General features: G+C 44.3%; 1 protein-coding gene across 1 annotated transcript in view; it reads left to right on the plus strand.

Moving 5' to 3' along the window:
* The window catches only part of SHISA9 (shisa family member 9), a 292,897-nt gene extending 284,298 nt beyond the window's left edge, over positions 1 to 8,599 (plus strand). Inside the window, exon 5 of the mRNA XM_068524829.1 lies at positions 8,217 to 8,599. Coding sequence (XP_068380930.1) covers positions 8,217 to 8,599 — 383 coding nt within the window. The remainder of the gene's footprint in view (positions 1 to 8,216) is intronic.
* Positions 8,600 to 23,131: the final 14,532 nt, after the last annotated feature.

The raw sequence follows: 23,131 nt of genomic DNA on the forward strand, positions 1-23,131 counted from the left end.
CACTGGGTGAGCTGGGAAGGGGGCGTGTCAGCACAGCCTGCTGCTGGACCCAAGCGGTCTCTGTAACCAGTCCCGGCCCCCTGCGCCTGACTCCGTTCTGCGTCCCCTGCGCTGCGGCTGCTAGAGAACATCCATATGCCTCTGCAGGTTTTCGGCCAGGGGTTTGGAGCTGGGCAGCAGCCTGCTTCTCCTGCCCCAGAAGCTCCAGTCCTTCTATCCCTGCAAAGCACAGGTCGCGTGGCCTTCCACAGTGTGGACGATGTATTAGTTAGAGAAACAGAACCCGCTGGATATTTGTGTGTGGGTGTGGCAATCCTTGGCATACTTTGCCTTATGTAGCTGTACCACTCCAGCCTCTGCCTCTGATTTCACATGGCCTTCCTCTGTGTGTGTGTCTATGTGTCCAAATTCCTTTATTCTTTTTTTTTTTTTTTAATTAATTTATTTATTTTTATTTTTGGCTCTCTTGGGTCTTCGTTTCTGTGCGAGGGCTTCCTCTAGTTGCGGCAAGCGGGGGCCACTCCTCATCGCGGTGCGCGAGCCTCTCACGTATCGCGGCCTCTCTTGTCGCGGAGCACAGGCCCCAGACGCGCAGGCTCAGTGGTTGTGGCTCACGGGCCCAGTTGCTCCGCGGCATGCGGGATCTTCCCGGACCAGGGCTCGAACCCGTGTGCCCTGCATTGGCAGGCAGACTCTCAACCACTGCGCCACCAGGGAAGCCCCTCTTTATTCTTATAAGGACACCAGTCGTTGGATTAGGATCCACATTAATCCAGTATGACCTCATTTTACTTTGATTACATCTATGTGATAGTTACGTAGGATATATTTAATGTATATATTTTATATATGTGCATATTATATATGTAGGATATATTATATAGGATATATACGTACAAATGTGTATATATGGAATATACGTATATATGGAGAATTATTGCAAGCAATTGAGTCACACAGTTATGGAGGCTGAGAAGTCCCATAATCTACTGTCTGCAAGCTGGAAACCCAGGAGCTAGAAACCGAAGGAGCCAATGTTGTAAATGCCAGGTCAAGGGCAGGAGGAGACTAACGTCCCAGCTCAGGCAGGCCAGGCAGGAAGGGCATGGATCCTCTCTTCCTCTGCTTTTTGTGGTATTCAGTCCCTTAACAAATTAGGTTGGTGCCCCTCTACATTGGAGAGGATGGTGTACTTTACTGAGTCCACTGATTCAAATGCTAATCTCATCCAGACCCAGCAATAATGTTTAATCTGGACACCCTACGGGCCAGTCAAGTTGACATATGAAATTAACCATCACAGACCAGAAGATGAAGCATCCTGCCCATTTCTAATATTTGAGAGAATGTCATTGGAATCAAACTGTCTCTGGTGCTTTTCTTCCCTTATCAAATGTTCATTATTGTATCCTACTATGTGCCAGGTGCTGGGCTAGATGTTGGGGATACAGTGATGAGCGGAGCAGATATGATGTCTAACCTAATTGGAGCTTATATTCTAGTCAAAGGAGATAGACAATACACAAATAACTAAGAAAGATAATTTCCTATATGCAGGCTAAGAACGCATTAAAATAGGGAAAGGTGATAAGAGCAACGGGAGTGTTTTCACTGGGTCATCAGGAGGAATTTTCTGAGTGACCTTTGATCAGAGAACCAAATGACAAGAAGGATCCGAAAAGAAGGGTGTTTTGGCAGTGAGAACAACAGGGACAAGGTCCAGTGGCTCTGAGATGGTGAAAAGCTTGGTGCGTTCAGGAATAGAAAGGAATCCTGTGTGTGTATGCTGGACTGAATAGCGTCCTCCCCCCACCCCGACCCAAGTCTACTCAGAACCTCAGCATGTGCTCACACTTGGACATAGGGTCTTTGCAGATGTAACTAAGTTAACATGAGGTCATCCTGGATTAATGTGGGTCCTAATCCAATGACTGGTGTCCGTAAAAGAAGAGGGACGTTTGGACACATAGACACACACAGAGAGGAGGGTCATGTGAATTGAGAGGCAGAGATTGGAGATGCAGCTACAGGCAAGGAATGCCAGGATTACTGCAACCACCAGAAGCTGGAAGAGGCAAGGAAGGATACTTCACTAGAGCCTGCAGAAGGAGCACAGACCTACCGACACCTTGATTTCAGACTTCTGGCCTCCAGAACTGGGAAAGAATAAATTTCTGTTGTTTTAAGTTGCCCAGTTTGCGGTAATTTGCTATGGCAGCCCTAGGAAACTAGTACGCTATGTGATGGGTCATAATAAGCGTGGGAGAGATGAGGGTGGGCAAGCAACAGCCAGAGGCCAGGCCATGCCGACCTTGGGGGTCACAGCAAATCATTTGGGTTTGATTCTTAAGTGTGATGGGAGGATTAATCGCTCCGTTTCAATATATTCTTGGACCAAAGGTAGGGACAAATTGGGAATTGTTGAAAGCTTAGGGTGGGACCTTGCTTACCAGGTGAAATCCATCACCTGAGACCCAAGATGATCACCAAGGGAGAGTGAGTGGTAGGAACCCCTCCTTAAGATATCCTTGGCCCAAGGAAAGAAGGTAGGTGGGAGGCCACCTGCCAAGACCCTCAGATGTGTAGCTTCTTTTGAAAACTGGTTATTACCTTGACTCTCCACTTCCATGGAGGCGAAGCTCCATCCCACCCGGCACCTGTACAAGTGTCTGCTGCTAATTAAGAGAGAGACAGATGGAGGAAGGTACAGTTTAACTTTGAAGCCTTGGTTCCTTCAAGACAATTAGGCTTATTGGAAAGAAAGCACCTTTTTCATTCTTTCTTCCTCTTTTTAAATGAAGAAAAATCAAAACGGAGAGGACCAGTGTTGTTGAAAGCCTCACACATCTGTCACCTGGTCGGCTTGTTCACCACCTGCCCACGAGGTACCTGGGTTGATTAGGTTAATGCATTTATTAATGGGGCTTACAAGGCTGCTCAATGAATCTGTGATTTCCTTCACAAGCCGCTTTTTAATATACTAAGACAGGGACCACAATGCACAATGCCGATAGTGGCCAGGTAAGTATTTCTTTCCCATCCTCGGTAACTAAATCAGAGGGGATGAAAAAGAGGATTTCACAAAAATTGCATTTCCTGGTTATGGGAACAGTTCATCCACCTAACCACCAACCACATCCTTGTTGAAATGATCTTGAAAATAACTCTTTGAAGGATGGTTTCATGCCCCATGCAGCAAGTCTGTACCTGCTCTGCACTTGTCGAAAACACCTCTGAGTCTTGTGGAGGGGGGATAGACAAACAAATAGATGTGAACGATATAATCCTGCATATAGGACATTAGATGGTCTGATGACCCCTTGTTTTTTTCACTTTATTACATACATATCCTTTCAGTTTTTGAAGCTACCATGCTACTTCCCACCTCAGGGCCTTTGCAAATGTTGTTCTGTATCAGTTATCTACTGCTGCGTAACAAATTACCCCAAAACTTAGTGGCTTAACGTAGCAGCTGTTTATTGGGCTTGTGGTTCTGGATCAGCTGGGAAGTTCTTCTGGTTTGGGCTGGCTTGGCTGCTCTTGGCCAGGCTTACTCAGTGTCTGTGATGAGCTGGCAGGTGGGCTAATGGCTGTACAGTCTAGGATGGCCTCACTGGGTATCTGGCAGGTAGCAGGCTGCTGTTGGCTGTGGTGAACATGGGCAACTGGACTGCATGTTTCTCATCCTTCAGGAGGCTAACCTGGGCTTCCTTTTTCATATGGAGGCAGGGTTCCAAGATCTGATAACAGAAGCTGTAGAACTTCTAAAAGCCCAGGCTTGGGATGTGCGTGACATAATTTCTGCTGCAGTCTACTGGTTAAAGCCAGTCACAAGGTCAGGCCATATTCATAGGGTAGGGAAATAGACTCCACCTCTCGATGGAAGGAACTGCAAAGTATTACAGCTATTTTTGCAATACACCCCATGTGTGCTCACCCGGATGCTGTTTCTGTTACTCTTCACTTTCAGATTCCAACTAAGAGAGCATCCTCAAGGATGCGTTCCCTAACCGGCACCTCATCCCAAACAGATCAAGGCCCTTTCTTGTGTCGTCTCATAGGGACAGCTAGGCACTCAATACAAATGGCAGCTGGAGGGAACCAAAGAGGGAAGGAAGAAAGGAAGGAAGGGTGGTTAGTTTGGATGAGTGCTTCCTTTGTGCTTAGCTGCATATCTGGCACAGAGTGCTCAGTAAATGTCTGTTGGATTTAATCCAGTGCCTCTTTCATAAGCCAGAAGACAGACAAAATATATGTAGTGACTAGTTACTCTCTTTCAGAATTGTGTTATATAGCTTATATGTCTCATATAATTTATTCTTAACAATAAACCTCAGAGTAGTTATATTATCCTCATTTTACACCAAAATAAATAGAGATATAGGAGTTTGACATTCCCAAGGTCTCATAGACTCAGGTCTGTCTGATTCCAAAGCCTACAGATTTTTCTGTCCCACCCTTGCCCCATATACCAAACACTCTCTATGCCCAGGGGTTTCCCAGTGCCAGGTTCACCAAGAGACAAATTCAGGGTTGGGTGTGGAGAAGGATGTATTGTAGGTTCTCCACGGGTGACTCCATGAGTCCTCCTAATGGGGGCTGCTTCCCATACCTGCACTGATAGGACAAGAATTGAATGCCTCTGTGACTATTTTTCTTTAGAACTTTTTGAGAGGACATCACCTATCCCAGCTGTTGGGACACCTGTTTCATAATCAGTTTCCTCAGTTTGTCAGAAACGGGAACCTTCCAATGCATCCCTTGCTCTGAGCTGCCCTTAGACTCGTCCATTGTCTGGAAAGAGGAATTTGGGAATAAATGGTTCTGGATTGTGCCCGGGGACATAATGAGGGTGGGTGAGACTTTCAGTAAGAGACTGAAAGCAGTTTAGTGAGAGCAAATAGATGTGAAAATGGAAAACTAGAAAAGAGCAGTCAGGACTATGATAGCGCAGAGGTTGCTGAGGGAGCCAGGGAATCAGAAAGCATCATCTTAGCTTAACCTTGAAAGGTGAATAACAGAGCATCTGATGTAAATGAAGGGGTGAGACACGTCAGCTCCATCCTCTGGTTCTCCGACCAGCTCAGAGACCTCACTATTAATACTCATAAGACTGGATAGTTCTTTATAGCACTTACTATATTTCTACTTTTATGTAATTTGTGGGATTATTTGGTCACATTCTGTCCTTCCCTCATAGAATGTCCACCCCATGAGGACAGGGACCTTGTCTGTTTCTGATTCTCCCAATGTCCTTATATTTACCATGTCTATCACCTGGCCCATGCCTATTTGATGTATGACTAAATGACTGAGAAAAATTGCTGGGAGAGGTTTTGGTAAATGGTAACATGGTCAGTTTTGGAAATATGCCTTTGGGGGACTTCACTGGCAGTCCAGTGGTTAAGACTCTGAGCTTCCACTGCAGGGGGCACGGGTTTGATCCTTGTTTGGGGAACTAAGATCCCGCAAGCTGAACAGTGTGGCCAAACAAAACATAACAAAACAAAACAAAACAAAAAAGGAAATATGCCTTTGGCTGTAGTGTGGACAGTGGCCTGGGGGAGGTGAGACTCAAGGCAGGGGAGCCAGTTTGGTGGCAGAAGTAGAGCAGCATTCAAAGCAAGGATGAGGCATGGCATAGGTTAGAGAGGCATTTGGTAGGTATGATGGGAAGGACCCGTGGGTTAGCAGTTGTGCTGAGGAGAAGAGGAGGGTGACATCGGCACCTGCTCCTGTGTCTCTGGCTTGAGTAACTAGAGAGTTGGTGTTCCCACTCGTGAGAGAAGGAAGAGCCTGGAGAACAGATGTGAATGATGTTGATGGGTTCAGTCTTGGCCACCTTGAGTGGGAGATGCCAGTGACTCTGTCCTGGAGGTGACCGGATACATGAATTTTGAAGTCCAAGGAGGGATGTCAGAGCATCCTTCTGTTGAAACATCATGGCATTGGAAACCTAGAACTTTCCTCTGGAAGACAGAAGGATGCGATTCTAATACCAACTTGAATGTAACTCATGCCACCTTAAGGAGTGCATGGTATTTCGGGAATGTGTGCTCTTCCCATGTCGGTAGCTATTCTATAGTTCCTTCTGGCATTAATATTCTGTATCTTCAGACAGCTCTAGAATTCAAGGAAGGGGGGACATTCTCTTGAAAGATTGCATTACTCAGGGTTGTTTACATTAAACATGGACAGAAACCCAACTTAAACTGTATTAAGCCTGGAAGGTTAACATGTGGCTTCCGGGGGTGCTGTGTTGAGGAATCTAAGCAAAGGCCATGCTAGCTAGGAAAGAGCTCTGTGATCAATGAGTGATGTCTGCCACAGATGCAGAAGGGGCAAGGGGGGTTGCATATGTGCTCACTCATTCCTGAAAACAGAGCTTTCCCTCTACGGCCTTTCAAAAGCATCAAATAATGTCTACTGGAGTTAGGTTCTACCTTGGCTCAGCCGCTAGCTGCGGGTAACCTCAATTAAATGATTTCATGTTCCTTAGCTTGACAGGTTCCTCATCTGTCAAGCAGAGGTCATAATCCCTGTCTTTCCCACCTCTTGTGGTTGAAAGGATTCAATGAGAAAAGAAATGTGGAAGGGCAGTGACCTCCATGAATTTACATATATTCACACACGTAACAGTATGGGATGCTGGAAGTGTGGATTAAAGAGCAGCGCATATTCCTGGACTCCTGAGAGACATATGTTCAAGAGTTTATTGCTAAGACATTAATTTAAAAAGTATAGAGGATCTTCTAATAAAAGAATTGTGAGAGAAAATAAAGTCTCAGAAAGTTACCAAATAAATTGAGAAAGAAGGCAGGAAAGAAAGAAAGGAAGGAAGGAAGGGCAGAAGAGAGAGAGAGAGAGAAAAGAAAACAAGAAAGAGAGAAAGAAGGAAAGGAATCATTCAGTGCTTTAGAGTGTGGTGAATGAAGCGGAAATTGGTATAATTCTTTTGTAGCATAGTTGGCAATATGTATAAAGGGCCTTAATAATGTTTACAGCCTTTGGCCAAGTAATTCCACTTCAGATAATTTATTTCAGGGCTGGATAGTAAATATTTCAGGCTATGTGGGCCATGCAGTCTCTGTCACAAGTACTCAAATCTGCTGTTGCTCTGCAGACAGTAGGTAGAGGAATGGGCATGGCAGCCTTCCGGTAAAACTTCATTTACGAAAATGGGTGGCAGCTAGATCGATCCATGGGCTATAGTTTTCCACCCTCTGATATAGATTAAAAAATATTTTAAGAATTATTTTACATTCAAAATTCTAAATACTAAGAGAGCTTTAGTCTCGAAAATTCTCATTTCAGATTGATTTATATTAGCAAAATATTGGCACAGCTTGAATGCTCATCCATAGGATGAATGATTAATTTTCATAGTTCTGCTCACTGAAATATTATGTAGGTATTAGAATGCTGTTTGCTAGTGATTTATAACAACATGAAGAAATGCTTGCTAGAATGTTACATGAGAAATTACAGTTATTTATAATGATGATGATAATGGTGGTGGCTAATATCTAAGCACATTACGTATGTCATCACTTAACCCTCTAAAGAACCCTATGACATATCCTTTTTTATTGTAACCACTTTCCTGATGCAGAAGCTGATGGTAATACAAGTTATTTACCAAAGTTACACTGCTAGTAGGTGGCAGAAGTGGGATTTGAACACAGGTCTGCTTAACTGCTAAAAGCAAAAACAAAAGCACTAACACAAATTCCAAATGAAACTCTTTATTGGGAAAACCAGGAGAAAATACACCCAAGTATTGATATCGACTGTCTTGGGCGGTAGCTGATAGATACGAATATTTCTCAATGTATTTGATATTTTCTCTAATGAGAAGCATCATTTTCATAATGAAGAAAGAACAACACTTGCATTTTATAAGAAAGGCAAGAGTGTCAGAGTGCTAGGTGTGATTGTGAGGGAAGAAGGATTTGGGGGGAGCTAGAGATTCCCTTGGGGATGCCCTCGCCTTCTTGGTCCTCCTCTTGTTGGTGGAAAACACATGACCCTGTCCTCCTTCCTTCTGTCTGCTCCGGGTGGAGTTTCTAGTGTGTGTCTCGTTTGGACTGTTGGCCCACTGAGATGCTGTTCTTGGGTTGACCTGCCAATCCCTAACTGTCTTTCTCTCTCTCCTCTCTCTCCCTCTCTCTGCTCTCTCCTCCCCCCTTCGTCCACCTACCTGTCCCATCGTACAGCCGACAAGGTAAATGATGACTTCTACTCCAAGCGATGGCACCTGGCCGAGCTGGCCGCCAAGGGGAACTTGCCTCTGCATCCCGTAAGAGTGGAGGATGAGCCGCGGGCCTTCAGTCCTGAGCACGGCCCCGCCAAGCAGAACGGACAGAAGTCCCGCACCAACAAGACGCCCTCCCACCCCCTGGCCTACAACTCCACCGCCAACTTTAAGAGCTGGGACCCCAAGGATCAGTCTCTTCGGCGGCAGCAAGCTTACGGGAACAAGGGCAAGCTGGGCACGGCCGAGTCGGGCTCCAGCGACCCCTTGGGAACTCGCACCCAGCACTACCCACCCCCGCAGCCATACTTCATCACCAACAGCAAAACGGAAGTGACTGTCTGAGCTGTCGCTACAGGGGACATCCTGGAGACCACACTCAACTGAGAGAGGCAAAAAATACCCCAGCACACACCCTCCCTGTCCCCCACCCGCACACCCACCCACACGTTCACCCTCCACACCGACCGACGACAAACCTACTGGTGACATGGAATCACGCTTTTCCTGCGTCATGCCTAACATGTGTTGGCGGGCAGCTGAGCAAGACCGGAACGTGGACGGTCAGCAATACAGCCAAGGGGAAACTGAGGCACCCTCTTTCGACTTAAGGGTCGAGGTGGCCAACTCACATGCCTAAACCATGGGGCTGATTTTTCTTTTCCTCCTAACTTGAAACTGAAATCCATGATGAAAAAAAAGAAGTAGCACAATTTAGAGAAATTGTCCATTTGAGCACATATACCATTGACCATGCATTGTCTGTTTCTGGATGAAAGAGCCAGAAAGGATGGAAGGGGGGGTAGAGAAGAGGGGTCGCTGGTGCACTTGATAAGCATTTTCTAATCCCAGGAAGTAGTGATGTGGACATAAAATTGTGATGAGCGTGAGACAGTAACTGGACCCCCCCATGCTATTTATAGTACTTCTCATATCATCAAGGTTGGAAGCAAAAACAACACACACTCAAACTCACAAAAAATAAATAGACCCTGAACCCACCGACAGTGATGGGAAAGAAAGAACTTTTTTAGACAACTCCCAGAAAGACTGTGGAAATGGGAGGGGTAGGCTTTTATGGCAGGGAGAGGGTCCAGAGAGTCTTAAATAACTATTTTTTAAAAAAGGAAAATAAAATAGAATCCCACTACAAAACAGACAAGAACAGCAAAGTAACTTTTGTCCAACATCTTCAAGACTTAGGAAATCAACAACGTCGTCAAGAACAAACAAAATTCACAGTTGAAATGTCGACAAGAGGTGAGAAGGGGACGCAGAGCCTCTGATTTCTGGCGTTGTACCCCCGCCTCCGAGACAAGAAACAGAGACAGAAACCAGTCCTCTATTAACTCTCTATCCCCGACTCCCTTCCCCTTCAGCCTGTTGCTGCCGCCGCTGCCGAATTTCAACTGCTTTGGACTGAAAATGTCATAAGCGTGGGTGGTGCCTTCAACGTGTCACTGTTGAATGACAGTCTTGTTTCCCAAGTGCAACCTGTGTTCTTTTAGCCTTCCTCCCTCCTGTCTTTCTGCAGTAGTAGAAGGTGTTTCCATCCTCTGTTTGTTGGTGAGCCCACCCGATCCCACACTCTGAGGGGGAATGCTGCAACTTGCAAAGACCAAGACCTCCCTCCCCCATACACTGTCAAAACTCCCCGAGTCCCACCATTTTCTAGCTCCCCAAACCTAGCGTGGGACCCAAGCATTCCTGGTCCCGTCATTCCCAGGATAGATAGATAGACAAACGATCCCTCCAAACCACTTCCCCAGATACTGCAATGCGTTCATTTCCCATCCACGATACCCTGGGGTTGTTGTTCAGATGGGTTCTCATAGCTAACGGATGTCCCAATAAAGACAGTTTTCCTAACAGTTTGATTTGTTTAGTGGAAGCCCAAAGAGAGAGGTTGACGGAGAAGAGATTTTCTTTAAAGGTGAGAAGTTTTCAGCCAGTCCCTTAAATGGCTTAGCTAATTAACAGGAACCTTGGAGAGACCCCCCCCCAGCTCTTCTGATGTCAGAAACTGAATGTGGTCTAAACAAGACCCTTCCTGGAATGCTGGACATCAGCGTTCTGCTTCCCCATCTCTCTGGCATCATGGGATCGGGGAAACCAGCTGTTTATTCTCTTTTTTACTCCCAGCTGATCTGGGGACATAGACAGTGCATTTTATCTCTCTGGGCTTTAGTCTTCCACTTGAAACATGGGGAATTGGGGCGAGATCAAGCTTTTCAAGCTTTTTGAAATAGCAAAACCTCTTCCCATTAAAAAAAAGAAAAGAAAAGAAAAGAAATCGTGCCCAGAAGACCCTCTGTCAGATCCCGGTGAATAACGAGGCTCTGTGCTGGATGAGGCAGGGCTGGGTGATTTAGTGCCTGCTTTCTCAGCCTCTTGGCTGAAACCCCAGTGCTCTCCACTGTGGAGTAAACACTAGTGGGCTTGGTCAGTGTTTCCTTGAAGTTAGTTATCTGTGTACCTGCCACACACTTTTGGCATCTTTGTGTATCCCTATCACAATATTTGTACCTAAATTGATGCATTTTTAATACATTTAACTTTTGAAAGGAAAACTATCTGTCAGTATCACAAACACAAAACCAATATCAGTCACCCTGAATAGAAAGTAAGTGTAAAATAAGGACAAAGGCAACAGTGCAGTGATTGTTACGTTCTAGCTACAGACTATTACCCGTAGAAGAGTTTGAACCTGGAGCCTGGCGTTTGCTCCCCTTCTTTCTCTTCCCTTCCTTCTTTTCTCTCTCCCTCTCCCCTTTTCTTGATTAAAAACAGATTAGCAGACGTTCAAGAGTTGTTAAAGATATACCGGTACCCACTGGAGACTTTCTCCTTGAAGTAATCAAATGGGCTGACAAAAGTGAAAAGGGAATCATTTCCTATGTGACTCAGTGGTAGTTAGTGCTCTATCCATGTACTACTAAAAATCATCTTGCGTTCACTAGTGGTGCACAGCGCATACTTCAGGAAATACTGGATTGGCTTGTTTGGTGAGGTTCCCTCCAGCTCCAAAGTTCTATCATTCTAGTCTCCCTTTTAGCTCCTTTCTGCTCCTTTCCCTCAACCCCCTGCATCTGACCTTTATCCCAGTCCTGATGAAGGACCTTTCTTGGTCTCTGAATCTACAGGATTTATTCGTCATGGTCCTTCTCTTCTGAGTAAACTGCACCCAGTGAATTTTGTAAATTGGAGGTCTGCAGCTATAATTTCGGCAGTGAAGTTGCAGCTTGGTCCATAAGAAGTAACAGTGGTGAGAGCCCAAGAAGAACAGTACTTAGCCTCATTACCTTCCAGTTGGCTTTGGGAGCTGAACTGAAGCGGGGGAAGGGAGGGAGTTTGGACAGGGAAGTTTATTCTCTGGCTTCTTCTACGGAGGGTGGACAGACCTCATGATACTGAAAGATTATCATGACTTGTAGAACTGTGACTGCCACGTATCAACAAGGATCCTCTAGCCAGAATGGGGAGACTTAGAAGCGAGAAACCAGAACAAAGCAGGGAGACTATCCCCTCCCCATCCCCTGCCCTGGCAGTAGCCTCTTCTTCTTACCTTTAGCTACCACCCAGCTTCCAACCCAACAGGACCAGAGTCTGACTTCCCTTTGCCCTCCCAGAGCGTCTCAGCCTCCGTCGGCCTTGGGCTCCGCCTGGCATTTCCATCTAACAACTCCCCCCAGTTTTTTTGTGTGTAAATGGAGCATATTTTATGTGCAAATATTTTAGTAACCATATGTTCTGCAAGTAAACCTGTGTTAATACTTGTCAACAACTGCAGAGTTTATGATACCAATAATACTTCCTACAATGAAGAAAAAAAAACATTTGTTTGTTTTCTAAGAATGTTTATTTGTAAACATATGTATTCACTATATTAATATGAATTTCTTACCTGGCAATAAAACTGATTATATGTGATGCTGTTGGGGTTACCATGTATCTTTCTAGGGTCCTACATCCTAATCTGAGTTTTCACCAGGGAGCACCAGTGTTAACGTAGGGAGCTAAATCCTTAATATTCTGAGTGCACGGGAAATCATTACAGGTAAAGGAAGATTTTAGTTAATAGCAACAAATTTTCCAGGAGACTTTTTTGCTTGAAAGGTTCTTGGTAAGAGTCTTGTGTCATGTCTCTTAATTCACTTCCTGCCTTAAAATATGTATCATGGCTTGGTCTCCCTGATCATAACTAAATCTATCCTTAATGGTCAAGATTCTTGCTGAGATTTGCACTTCTGTTTTTACCAGTGACCAGGTTTGTAAAAGACACAAATATGGAAAGTATGGGAGATTGGATTCTTCCACTGTTTATTAAATTTTATTTCCTGCCTGCCTTCTGTTAGCATTAAATTTGAATTCTCAGGTCGAAACCTGCCTTAATATGATTCCACCAGGGAGGGGTTCTGAGAGAAGAACTTGAGGGCAAGGAGTTTATTTGAGAAATGAAGAGAACACTGGTTGGTGTTGGGGAGGTGAAACAGGGGAAGAAAACCAGCTAATAAAGGATGATTTATCACGTCAGCTACCGCTATGAGCGACTACAGTTTAATGCTGTAGGGAAACTGGGACAATTATCCCACCCAAGTGGGCATGGAGCTGGGGTGTTTACCCACCAACTCCCATCAGACATCATTGGAGCATTGCTTTCAAGAGGTGTTAATGTTTAGACAGCCCCAGGCCATCATATGCAAGGACAGAGGGATTTTCATGGTGGCAAAGAAAGCCCCAGGCACAGAGATGCTAGGGTGGAGAGATTTCGAAGAGAGAAACCAGAACAAAGCAGGGGGACTGTCCCTTCTCACCCCATGCCCTGGCACTAATTAGAAGTCAGCCATCGTGTACCGAAGTCCTAAAGACACAGGGATGGGGGTGGGGGCTCACGGGGCTGCTCAAAGCTGGATGTCTGAGGTTTCCTGGGAATGAAGCTTCCGCTCTCTGGATACCTGGAGAAGTTGTCATTAGGGGTAATGGACCACAAACTGCAGTCAGAGTGAGGGTCCTTACTCTGGTATCTGGAGATCCTTCAATGGTCGCAGGTCACTTGGTGTCTCCCAGAGCAGACCCCACTGCTCTCTCTCTGGGGCATAGTTATGGTCATCAGAGACGTCTGGATGGCCGAGGATGCTTTTCCAGTACTCAGGAACTGTTCAGATCAGGGGAGTTACTGAGCAGCACACATCACAGCCCTGTGGATGCTTCAGTAGGACAGAGACTCATGCCTCTTGAGGGGTGGGGGGCAGTGACAGACTCTTCCATTAGTGAAGCTGTCTGCTTGGTTACAAGTCATAGACAACAACAACAACCACCTTATCAATTATATTTGTAGAGCTCTCACGATGTGACAAACACCGTTGAAGACTTGATGTGACGGTCACATTTGTTCATCACAACTGTATAAGGTAGGCACTATTAGCTTTGGAGGTGAGAGATGTATCTAAAACGTGAGTAATTTTGCCCAAAGTGGTTCAACTATTAAGCGGTAGAACTGGGATTCGAACTCCAGAGCTCATACTTTAACTACTGTACAGTTGTTCTCACTTGCATGAGCCTGTGAGTCAGTGGGGAAATTTGATAAAGATGCTGATCCCCAAGCTCCCTGGGTCTGAATGCGGGCCCAGGATTCAGTGTTTGTAAGAGATACTGCCTCCTCGCAGTGGACCACCCCCGAGAGGCGTTTGCATGATGCCAATTCCCTGATCATCCCATATCTGTGAGCTCTTCCTGTGGACCTTGGGATGCAGAAGGAAATGTGATGAAGCTGTGTACTTCCAAAGAGAGGGACCTTCATCTTTTAGTTTCATGTCCAATGTCGAAAGGTCGTGTCCTGTAATGGACAGAGGACTGACTCTAGAAGAGCTGGTTGCTGGTATTGATTCCAACGCTAATTTGCCATGTGCCCTGGGCCCTGAAAATAACCCTCTTTGGGACTCTATTTCTTCCCGCAAGAAGGAGGAGGCTGGGATAGATAATCTCCAGTCCTGCTCTCTTGCTTGATTGAGTGGTCCCCCTCCCATCACTGTGCCATTTGGTATAGTCAACAGGATTGACTCCCTTCTTACTTCCAAAAGTTTGCTCCTGGATAAACAGGATTTTGCTGGGTGTAATAATAATCACTATGGTAATGGCTTTTGTGCACTGAACACTTGCTATGTACCTGGCTTTATGCTAAGGGTTTTCCGTTGCTCTAACATCTATGGACTAGCTTGGAGGTTCTTAACTCTTTTTGAGCCATGGACCCCTTTGGTGGTCTGGTAAAACCTATGGATCCTTTCTCAAAATATTGACTTTAAATGCATAGAATAAACTGCATAGGATTACAAAACAAACCTGTTATCTTGAAATACAGTGATGAAAATATTTTTAAAATCCACATTTGTGATATAGTAATAGATGTGATTTTTAACTCATGCATTAAAGAACAAGACCTAATGACAGGTTTCAGTGTAGTGCTGAGCACAAACAATTCTTTGAGCTCTCTGCTACCACTACAATTTGATGCGACAATATCTGTGCTTCTACTGGCGATGTCGTCACCAATTGAGGGACATACTACATTTCATTTAGAGACTAGTGAACATAAAGGTGTTATTTTGTACCATCCAAGTTCTCAAACCCACTGAATTCTATCCATGGATCCCCTTGACGGTCTGTAGGTCTAGGTTAAGCACTCATGGATTCATAGGACTTAGAGCTACTTACTTATTTTCTTCATACTTCTATTTTCTCATCTTTTTAAAATAGGGACAATAATAGTATCTTTATTATTGGCTGTTGTGAGAAATAAAATAATCGATTGAACACATTAATTAACTGTTAGTAAGCACTTAAGAGTTAGCTTTTGTTATCATAATTATTATTTCAGCGAATCCTTATGATTACTGTAGGAAATAGTACTTTATTATCCACCACTCCCAGAGGAAACTGAGGCTCAGAGAGATTAAATTGGCACAAAGTAACACAACAAGTCAGTGCCAGGGCTGATTGAAACCCAGATCTTTGTGATGCAAACTCAAGCTCTTGACCACATGCCATGCTGTACGATTTTTTTTTTTTTTTTTTTAGCAATTATATTAAATGTCCTCACTACTCCCTGGAATGAGGCCAGTCAGAAACTGGGGTGTATCCCAGTGATGTCTCCGGTTCTCCTTCCCTCCCCAAGATGAAAGGCAGATGTCAGAGATTCAGGAAGCCCTTGTCTGACTTGTCTGGGGACTATTTAAAGGCATGTTGGAGACAGTTAATAATCACGTCCTCCCATTCAAAATAAGCTCCCCCCAGCCCAGTGCTTAGAAGATCCCAATTACAAGGACCTCAATGTCCCAGAAATTTTCAGTGTCTTTTATTTAAAAAATCAATCCCATTAGAAATACATTCATCACCTAAAAACTGAAATGAGTTTTCCTTATCAATTCAGACATTCTCAGCCTTGAAAGATAATAATCATCATAATGATAATAATAGCAACAACTCCTTCTGGTATTAATTATTGAGTTTTTATTATGCGCCAGGTACTAGGTTAGGCACTGTATGTGCGTTGCCTCATTTTCTCCTTTCATCAGTGCTCTGAGGAAGTGGCATCATTCCCATTTTTGGGTTGGGGAAAACTGAGGCTCAGAGAGGTGAAATGACTCATCCAAGATTTTACATGTAGTGAATAGCAGGGTCGGAATTGAAACCCAGATTTGTATGACCCAAGCCAACCCTATCATAACAATCCATTTCATTCTTTCATGATCCATATCTGTGCTTGATTCCTTTGTGGTAAATAATTGGAAACTGTAATGCATACCAAAATTGTTCCAAGAAGATACAGTTAAGTCTGGGGAAAAATATACTGTGGATCAGGTAGTATCCACTGGTCAATATCCATTCCTACTATGTGTCACTGACGTGGAGACATTGAACTCGGTCTGATGCTGCCTCAGTTGATGTTTCTGTCCTTAATGTCCTTCAAGTCTGTCCTCCAAAAACACAGACTTGACCTTCAGAATGCTTCAGTGTCTGTGAGGTGGAAAGAAAGCAGGACCGGAAGAGGCCTCTGGGGCAAGCAGACAGGAAACTAGGAGTTTTAACTTAGTATGCCTTAATTTTGTATGCCTTGCAAAAGTCACTTTCCCTCTCTAAGAGGCCGTGCAATCTTTTGGATAAGAGTAGGACCTCTGGAGTTCAAGGATCCATGTCTGAATCCAAGTGGGCATAATAATAGCATCTATCGGAGGGCTGTTATGAGAATGAAATAAGACAATTTGGATAAAGCTCTGAGCACAGTTCACCGGTAATTTACTTTCAATATTTTAAAACCTCATTCAGAAATCATCACATACTCAGTCCCTGCAGAAGGGATTAGAAGAAAATCACTCTTCTTTGCTTTGGATAAGATATCTGAACTTCGTTTGGTGCCTTTCCCTCCACTTCTTTGGCTGTTGGTGATGTCATGATCATATCAAGGAACTGATTTTACTGCACACCTAATTAGATATAGTTATGATGAATTTTAAGAAATGGGAAAGAAAATAAATTTTTGCTCAATGAATGTGGTTTGTTTGATAGAAAGAATTTTTCAGATCTAGAGGTTTATAGGGGATAAGTCATAATTAATGAGATCCATGGTAGTAAAAATGGTTGTGAACTCCTGGCTTCAGATTAGTTATGGATTGCAGCATAACTATGTAATTACTCCAAAACTTAGCTTTAAAAACAGCACACATTTATTGCCAGGGTTTGGGAATCTGAGCACTGCTTAGCAACATCCCATGAGCCTGCAATCAAGGTGTCAGCCAGGGTTAAAGTCTCATCCGAAGGCTCAAGAGGAGAAAGATCTGCTTGTAAGCCCAGTTCCTCCAGGGTTGTTGGACTGAGAGCCTTGCTCAATAAATGTCATCTGTTACCATCACCATCATCATCATCACCTTAATTAACTAAACTTATACTCTGTGTTAAGAAATTTACATACCTCATCTTTAATCCTCCCAGCAACTCTGAAAGTGTTAGTAACTCCATTTCATAGATAAGGAAACTGAGAAGCTAAATGACTTACTTAAGGTCACAGAGCAAGTGCTGGTGTGGCTTTCAAAACCTAGTTTATAGTATCTGGTTCCACCATTTCCAGCATCTCATTTAGCCCTCTTGAAGTTACTGGTATAACTTAAGTTATCTGGATCCAGTTATGGAGGTAAAACCTTTGTAGGAGAAGAATATCTACATCGTCAGCTTGGTATCTCACTTATTTTCTTGTCGGATTCCAAATCCCAACTTGCGCTGTGTTGTACAGTTCAAAGAAAGCATTTAACATCAAGAAATGTCACGGTTGCTAGAAATAATTTTGTCACATCCTCTTGAAATTTTCCTCTTTGCAAGTTCAGAGGTTTCAGTTAGATCCAAATCTTATAAATCCTCTTTTTAAAACATTATGAAAGGACAGCTCATTTTTAAAAATCTCAGCGTACAAATAGAACAGTACATTGTCCTCATCTTAAAAGGGACAAAATGGGAAGATTCTAAAGAGGCAGTTTGTGATGTGCAGGTGCCTTATTTTCTGGTAATTGGAAGTTTTTGATGCCGTAATTTTGTTTTTGTGCCTCAGTGTCCACTTGTCAAAGGCAGTTGAGATGAATATATAAGAATTCTACAGGTTGGGTGTCAGTGGAGTCCCCAGATTCAGGGTACCAAAAGTTAACGCCATGTAGGTCTTAAAGCCTTTACCCTGGGTCTCATTATTTGCTATGGGTATCTGCCTCATGGGTACACAATACTTCCTCAAACTGAGTCAACAAAATTTTGGGGAAAATTTACAGACTTCTGAGAGTTTGGTTCTTCTCAAAGCACCTCATATTCACTCAACAAATACAGAGCACCTATTATGTGCCAAGTGTTATACTAGGCCTTGAGGATACAAGGATCCCTTCTGCCACCATCACTTCCCCTTAAAAACAAAGGAAGACGGAAGATGGACAAATGGAAAAGCAAGTACCATATAGAGAGACATCATGGATAGAGGAAAGCCTTGATGTCAGATAGCCTTGGGTTCATATTTCCTCCCTAGCACTTCAAGCTATGTGACCTTGGGGAAATTACTGAGCTTTTTCAGAGCCTAGGTTTTCTCATCTCTAAAATGAACACAGTCAGACCTACCTTGCAATGTTATTTGGGCATCTGAGATAAGCTGTGTGAAACATTCAATCATGGTGGATGCTCAAAAAATTGGAGCTATTATTAATAGGAAGCATTTGCTTATCATTGATTCTTACTCATTGGAAACCAACTTGGTTTTTGCCTTTTGTTTATGTTAGGATCCCCAGAAACAGATCCCAAGACAAGGATTCACATTCAAGGTACAAGGGGATCCCAGAAGGAACTGGAAGGGAATGGTAGAAGTTAGACACAAGGGGAAGAAGCCAAACAAGGATGCAATTTCAGGGAATGTCCCCTGGAGTGTACTCTGGTGTGTACGCGCCTCAGAATTTGCACCAACCCCAAGCACAGAAGCTGGGCTTTCATTCTTTCATTCTTACACCTGCCAATCATTAGCCAAAGGGATGGCAACCTCAGGAACTCTGGCTCACTGCATGTGAGGGGAAAGTGGTACCAGTAGCCCCAGGGAATGCCTCCACAGAGGGTCTCAGGTGCTGGAAGTTAGAATCAAAGGCACACAGAATCCGGAAGAGAGGTGCATGGAAATAGGAAAGGGGTTATGAGGGCATCTGGGTGAAGCACCAACTCTGTCGGTCATATCTTCCTTTTCTGACTTCTGGAGGGCATTAGCCCTGGCCCAGCTAACCCCAATAAGTAAGATGAGTTTTCCTTGGTTTATAAACACAGGAAGTTTGGAGAATTTATCTGTCCAAACTTGGCTAATGGGAGGCATTGGGGCATAGCTTTGGATTTAAGAGAGCCTGATTTAAGAGAGAACCTCAGGCTAGCTTTTTACAGCCCGTGTGACTTTGGGCCACTGATTTGGCCTCTCTGACTTAAAGTTTCTCATTTATAAACTAGGAATAATGATACACTTTCCGTAGGCTTGTTCTAGGCTGAGATGTCTTTATGTTTACTGATTGCTTTGACAGCGTATCTACTGAGCAGCTGCTCTATGTCAGCTCAGGGCTAAGCCTTGGTACCCTGAAATGAATCAGACACAGGCCCTGCCTCCCAAGATCTTGGCACTGAGTGGAGGAGGTCGACATACACATTACGGACTCTGTCCTTCCTTGTACGCTCTCCCTCTCTCTTTCTCTGTCTCCCTCTCTCTGTTTTATTTTTTGATGCTGTCCCTTCTCTCCTTCCTTCCACCCCACTTCCTTCCTCCTTCACTTTCTCTCTCCGTTTCTGTCTTGCATCCTCCTACCACACAGACCTAGTTTTTCTTTCAACTGGACGATATCCAACCTTCTGCCCTGTGAAGTTCCTGCTGTTATTTTCCAAGACCCTTCTGAAGGTTGCAGAGTCTGTGAAGTTCTGGGATATTCAATTCAACACAGACCCTCAGGTGTGACAGAAAGTGACTTGGAGATAACAGAAAACCATCCAGAGCTTCAGTTAAAGCTTGGGCGTGGGGAAGGTGGGAGGGGAGGGGAGTGAAACTAGCACCCCTGAGTGGGCAGCCCTGGGGACTGACAAAGAGAATATGTGGCTCATTACTTTGGGGGGGATGGGAGTTGGGGATGGGGTCAGGGTCTGGACAAGAGGTTATTTCCCTGCTGGCTGGCAGATGGGTGGCCTCCCAAGTGCAGTGGTGTAGGAATCAGGCAATTCATAGTTTTAATTCTAGCACTGAAACTGGCTGTGTGATCTTGGATGTTGTTTTCCTCATCCTCATGATATAGAGGCTGTGATCTTTTAGGGCTGCTCTGGTCCTCGTGGCCAGGATTTCTGCTTTTGAAAATCTCTGATTCCTCCCCACATTGGGCCTCAGTCTTGGAATGGCACCCATGGGGTGCTTCTATAATAACAAGCAGCTCTTTTTTCATTCCAGGATTCTGGAGGATGAGTAGCTTTGGGCTTGAGAAAGATCTTGATTCAGGGCCCTGGAAACAAGACTCTGTTGGCTGGAACCCAGGTACCATTGTATTGTGAAGTTCAGGGCAGCTGCTCTGGGTGGAGAGGGAAACTCTCATGACTTGTATAAGACAGTATTCAGACTCAAATATCATAATTCAGTAGGTCTGGAGGCCCTGGCATCAGTATTTTAAGAAACACACTAGGAATTCTTATGTGGGTAGTTGATGGACCACAGTTGGAGAGTCACTTCTACACACCTGGGCTTGGCTCTGCCCCCAGTACACCAATGTAGTTGTGCAAGGCCTCTGAGCATCTTTCCTTGTCTGCACAATAGGACTTTTCACCCCCACCCTGTATTCTGCAGGATTTCTGTCGAGAACCGTTGAAATGGCAGATGGCAAAATTCTAAGAATCAAAGATGATGGCCTCTGTGCATGAGGTCGCATCACCCCCAAGGTCCCACCTCTCTATTCTCAGAGGCAAAGGGACTTCAGACCGAGAATATTCAAGTGAACACTTCAGCCCCTCGCTGCACCTTCTACATCACACGCCACTTAAGTCCTACTTCACTTCCTCTTGGTCAGTTGGTTTTACCTGAGCTGTGGCTGTGGCAGCTGGCCAGGTCTACCCAGGGAGCACCTGGCCCAGGTGAGCTGTAGAGCTTTTACGTTCTGTCCTAGCAACTTCCTGCCTCCATCGGGTAGGACAGTGTCAGGAACCAGCCCAGTCATTCTGAAGCATGTGCAATGCTGGAAGTGTGAGGGGCTCACACCCAATGAGCCAAACTTTGACCAATGGGATGGGAGTTGGTGGTGCCTATTCCCCACTTCCGTCTCTTGGGCAGACAATTCTGAGCACATTCTATCAGCTCCCCAGGGGTCCTAGTGGGCTGGAACCTACCTACTCAGTGTTTTTCAGGTCCATGAAGCCCTCTGCTGTTGGCTTTTCCTCCTTTCCTGTTTCCTCTTCCCAGTCCCTCCTCCTTTTCCTTAGAATCACTTCCTAAAAGAACTACCTTGAGGCTTCTACTTTGTACAAATATCACATGGCAAACCTCATATAAAAGGTTCTCTAGAGCCATTCTGTCAATTACAACCTTAATCCTGAATCTCTCATCCAGGCCCACCTGGACAACCTAGAAGAAATGAACAAGTTTCTAGAAACACACAGCCTGCCAAAACTGAATCAAGAAGAAAAAGATCATTTGAACAGACAGATCACTAGAAGTAAAATAGAATCTGTAATTAAAAAGAAAAACCTCCCTGTTGGAACTATATTCAATATCCTGTGATAAACCATAATGGAAAAGAAAATAAAAAAGAATGTATATATATATATATATAACTGAATCACTTTGCTGTACTGAAGAAATTAACACAACATTGTAAATCAACTATACTTCAAAAATTAAAAAAAAACAACTCCCTACAAACAAAAGTCCAGGACCGGATGGCTTCACTAGGGAATTCTCCCAAACATACAAAGAACTTATACTGATCCTTCTCAAACTCTTCCAAAAGATCGAAGAGGAGGAAACACTCCCAAAGCCATTCTATGAAGCCACCATCACCCTGATACCAAAATCAGTCAAAGACACCACCAAAAAAGAAAATTACAGGCCAAACCCCGCTGCCCACACCATGCTCCCTCCTATAACGTATTCAGTTATTTCAAGGACCCATCAGTTCTCAAGCTGGCAGGGAAATACATCCACTTGGGCACTAATTATCCTTAGACAAGAGTATTGTGAAACACCCCCATTAGGTCGAAAGGTGAGCGCAGAAGAGGGCTGTCATTTAATTTCTCCTAACACTGCCTAAGATTAAGAAGACAAAAATGAGATGCCATTGAAAGCTACTATTCTTCACTTTTTAAAAATCCTCCCACTTCCTGTTTTCCCTTGGGAGATTGAAAAGTGTCTTCTCGCACATTTCTCATTTCCAGAACTTAATGAGAATTCTAATTAGGGCTACTGCACACTTTGGTGGTAGTTTTCAAATTGTGGCTCTGGCTCCTTATTTGCCAGGCTGCCGGTCTTTGCATCCTCGCCAAAGATGCCCTCCATCATAATAATCCTAATAGCTATCATTTATTGAAAGTCTACTACGTGCCAGGCAATTTGCGTACATTAGCACCAGTCCTCACAAAAATCATATGAGGTGGGAACTGTTAACCCTAATTTTAGAGGAGGAAAGTGAGGCTCAGGCTGGTGAAGTGATTGGCTTGAAGCCGTACAGCTAGGGATGGGCAGACCTGGGATTCAAACTCAAGTCTATTCTCTGGTCAGGAGCTTTTCATGTCTAGCTTTCACAGGGGATCTTGGGGAGAGAGAAGATAAGACAACAAGACAACTTGTCACCATTTCCAGAATGGTCATCCGTTCCAATCAGAATGTTGGTTATGAGTTATTATGTCTTCAGCCCTGGTTTCTTGGTCTCTCTGGGAACAGTGCTATAGTTTAGGGAATCCCAGGAGACTCTGAGACATCCCATTAGAAGGACAGTAATAGCAGACCCAAGAATTGACTGATTGCTTATTCATTATTCTGTTATTTCTGAACTCTTCCATCTGTGGAACAGGGGACTGTCAGCAATTACCACGGTGTTCTTTCCAGAAAGGGACCTCTTGGTCTGGCTAAAAATCTCGCCCAGAATTGAACAGAATCTTGGAGTAAATCCTCCTGATGTGATGTCAAACTTCAGCTGTCTCTGGGGCTTCCCACTGAATCTTCAGTGGACAACTTGGGGGCAAAGTGAGAGAACCAGACTTTTGCAAAGGAAGGAACAGTCCCTTCTGGGATTTTTAAGTGCCAGTCATCTTGTTGAGCAGATGTGCCCAGAGGCAACATGGTCTTGTGATGGATTAGCAGAC

This window comes from Eschrichtius robustus, chromosome 16 (assembly GCF_028021215.1).
Source record: "Eschrichtius robustus isolate mEscRob2 chromosome 16, mEscRob2.pri, whole genome shotgun sequence".
Taxonomy (NCBI): Eukaryota; Metazoa; Chordata; class Mammalia; order Artiodactyla; family Eschrichtiidae; genus Eschrichtius; species Eschrichtius robustus.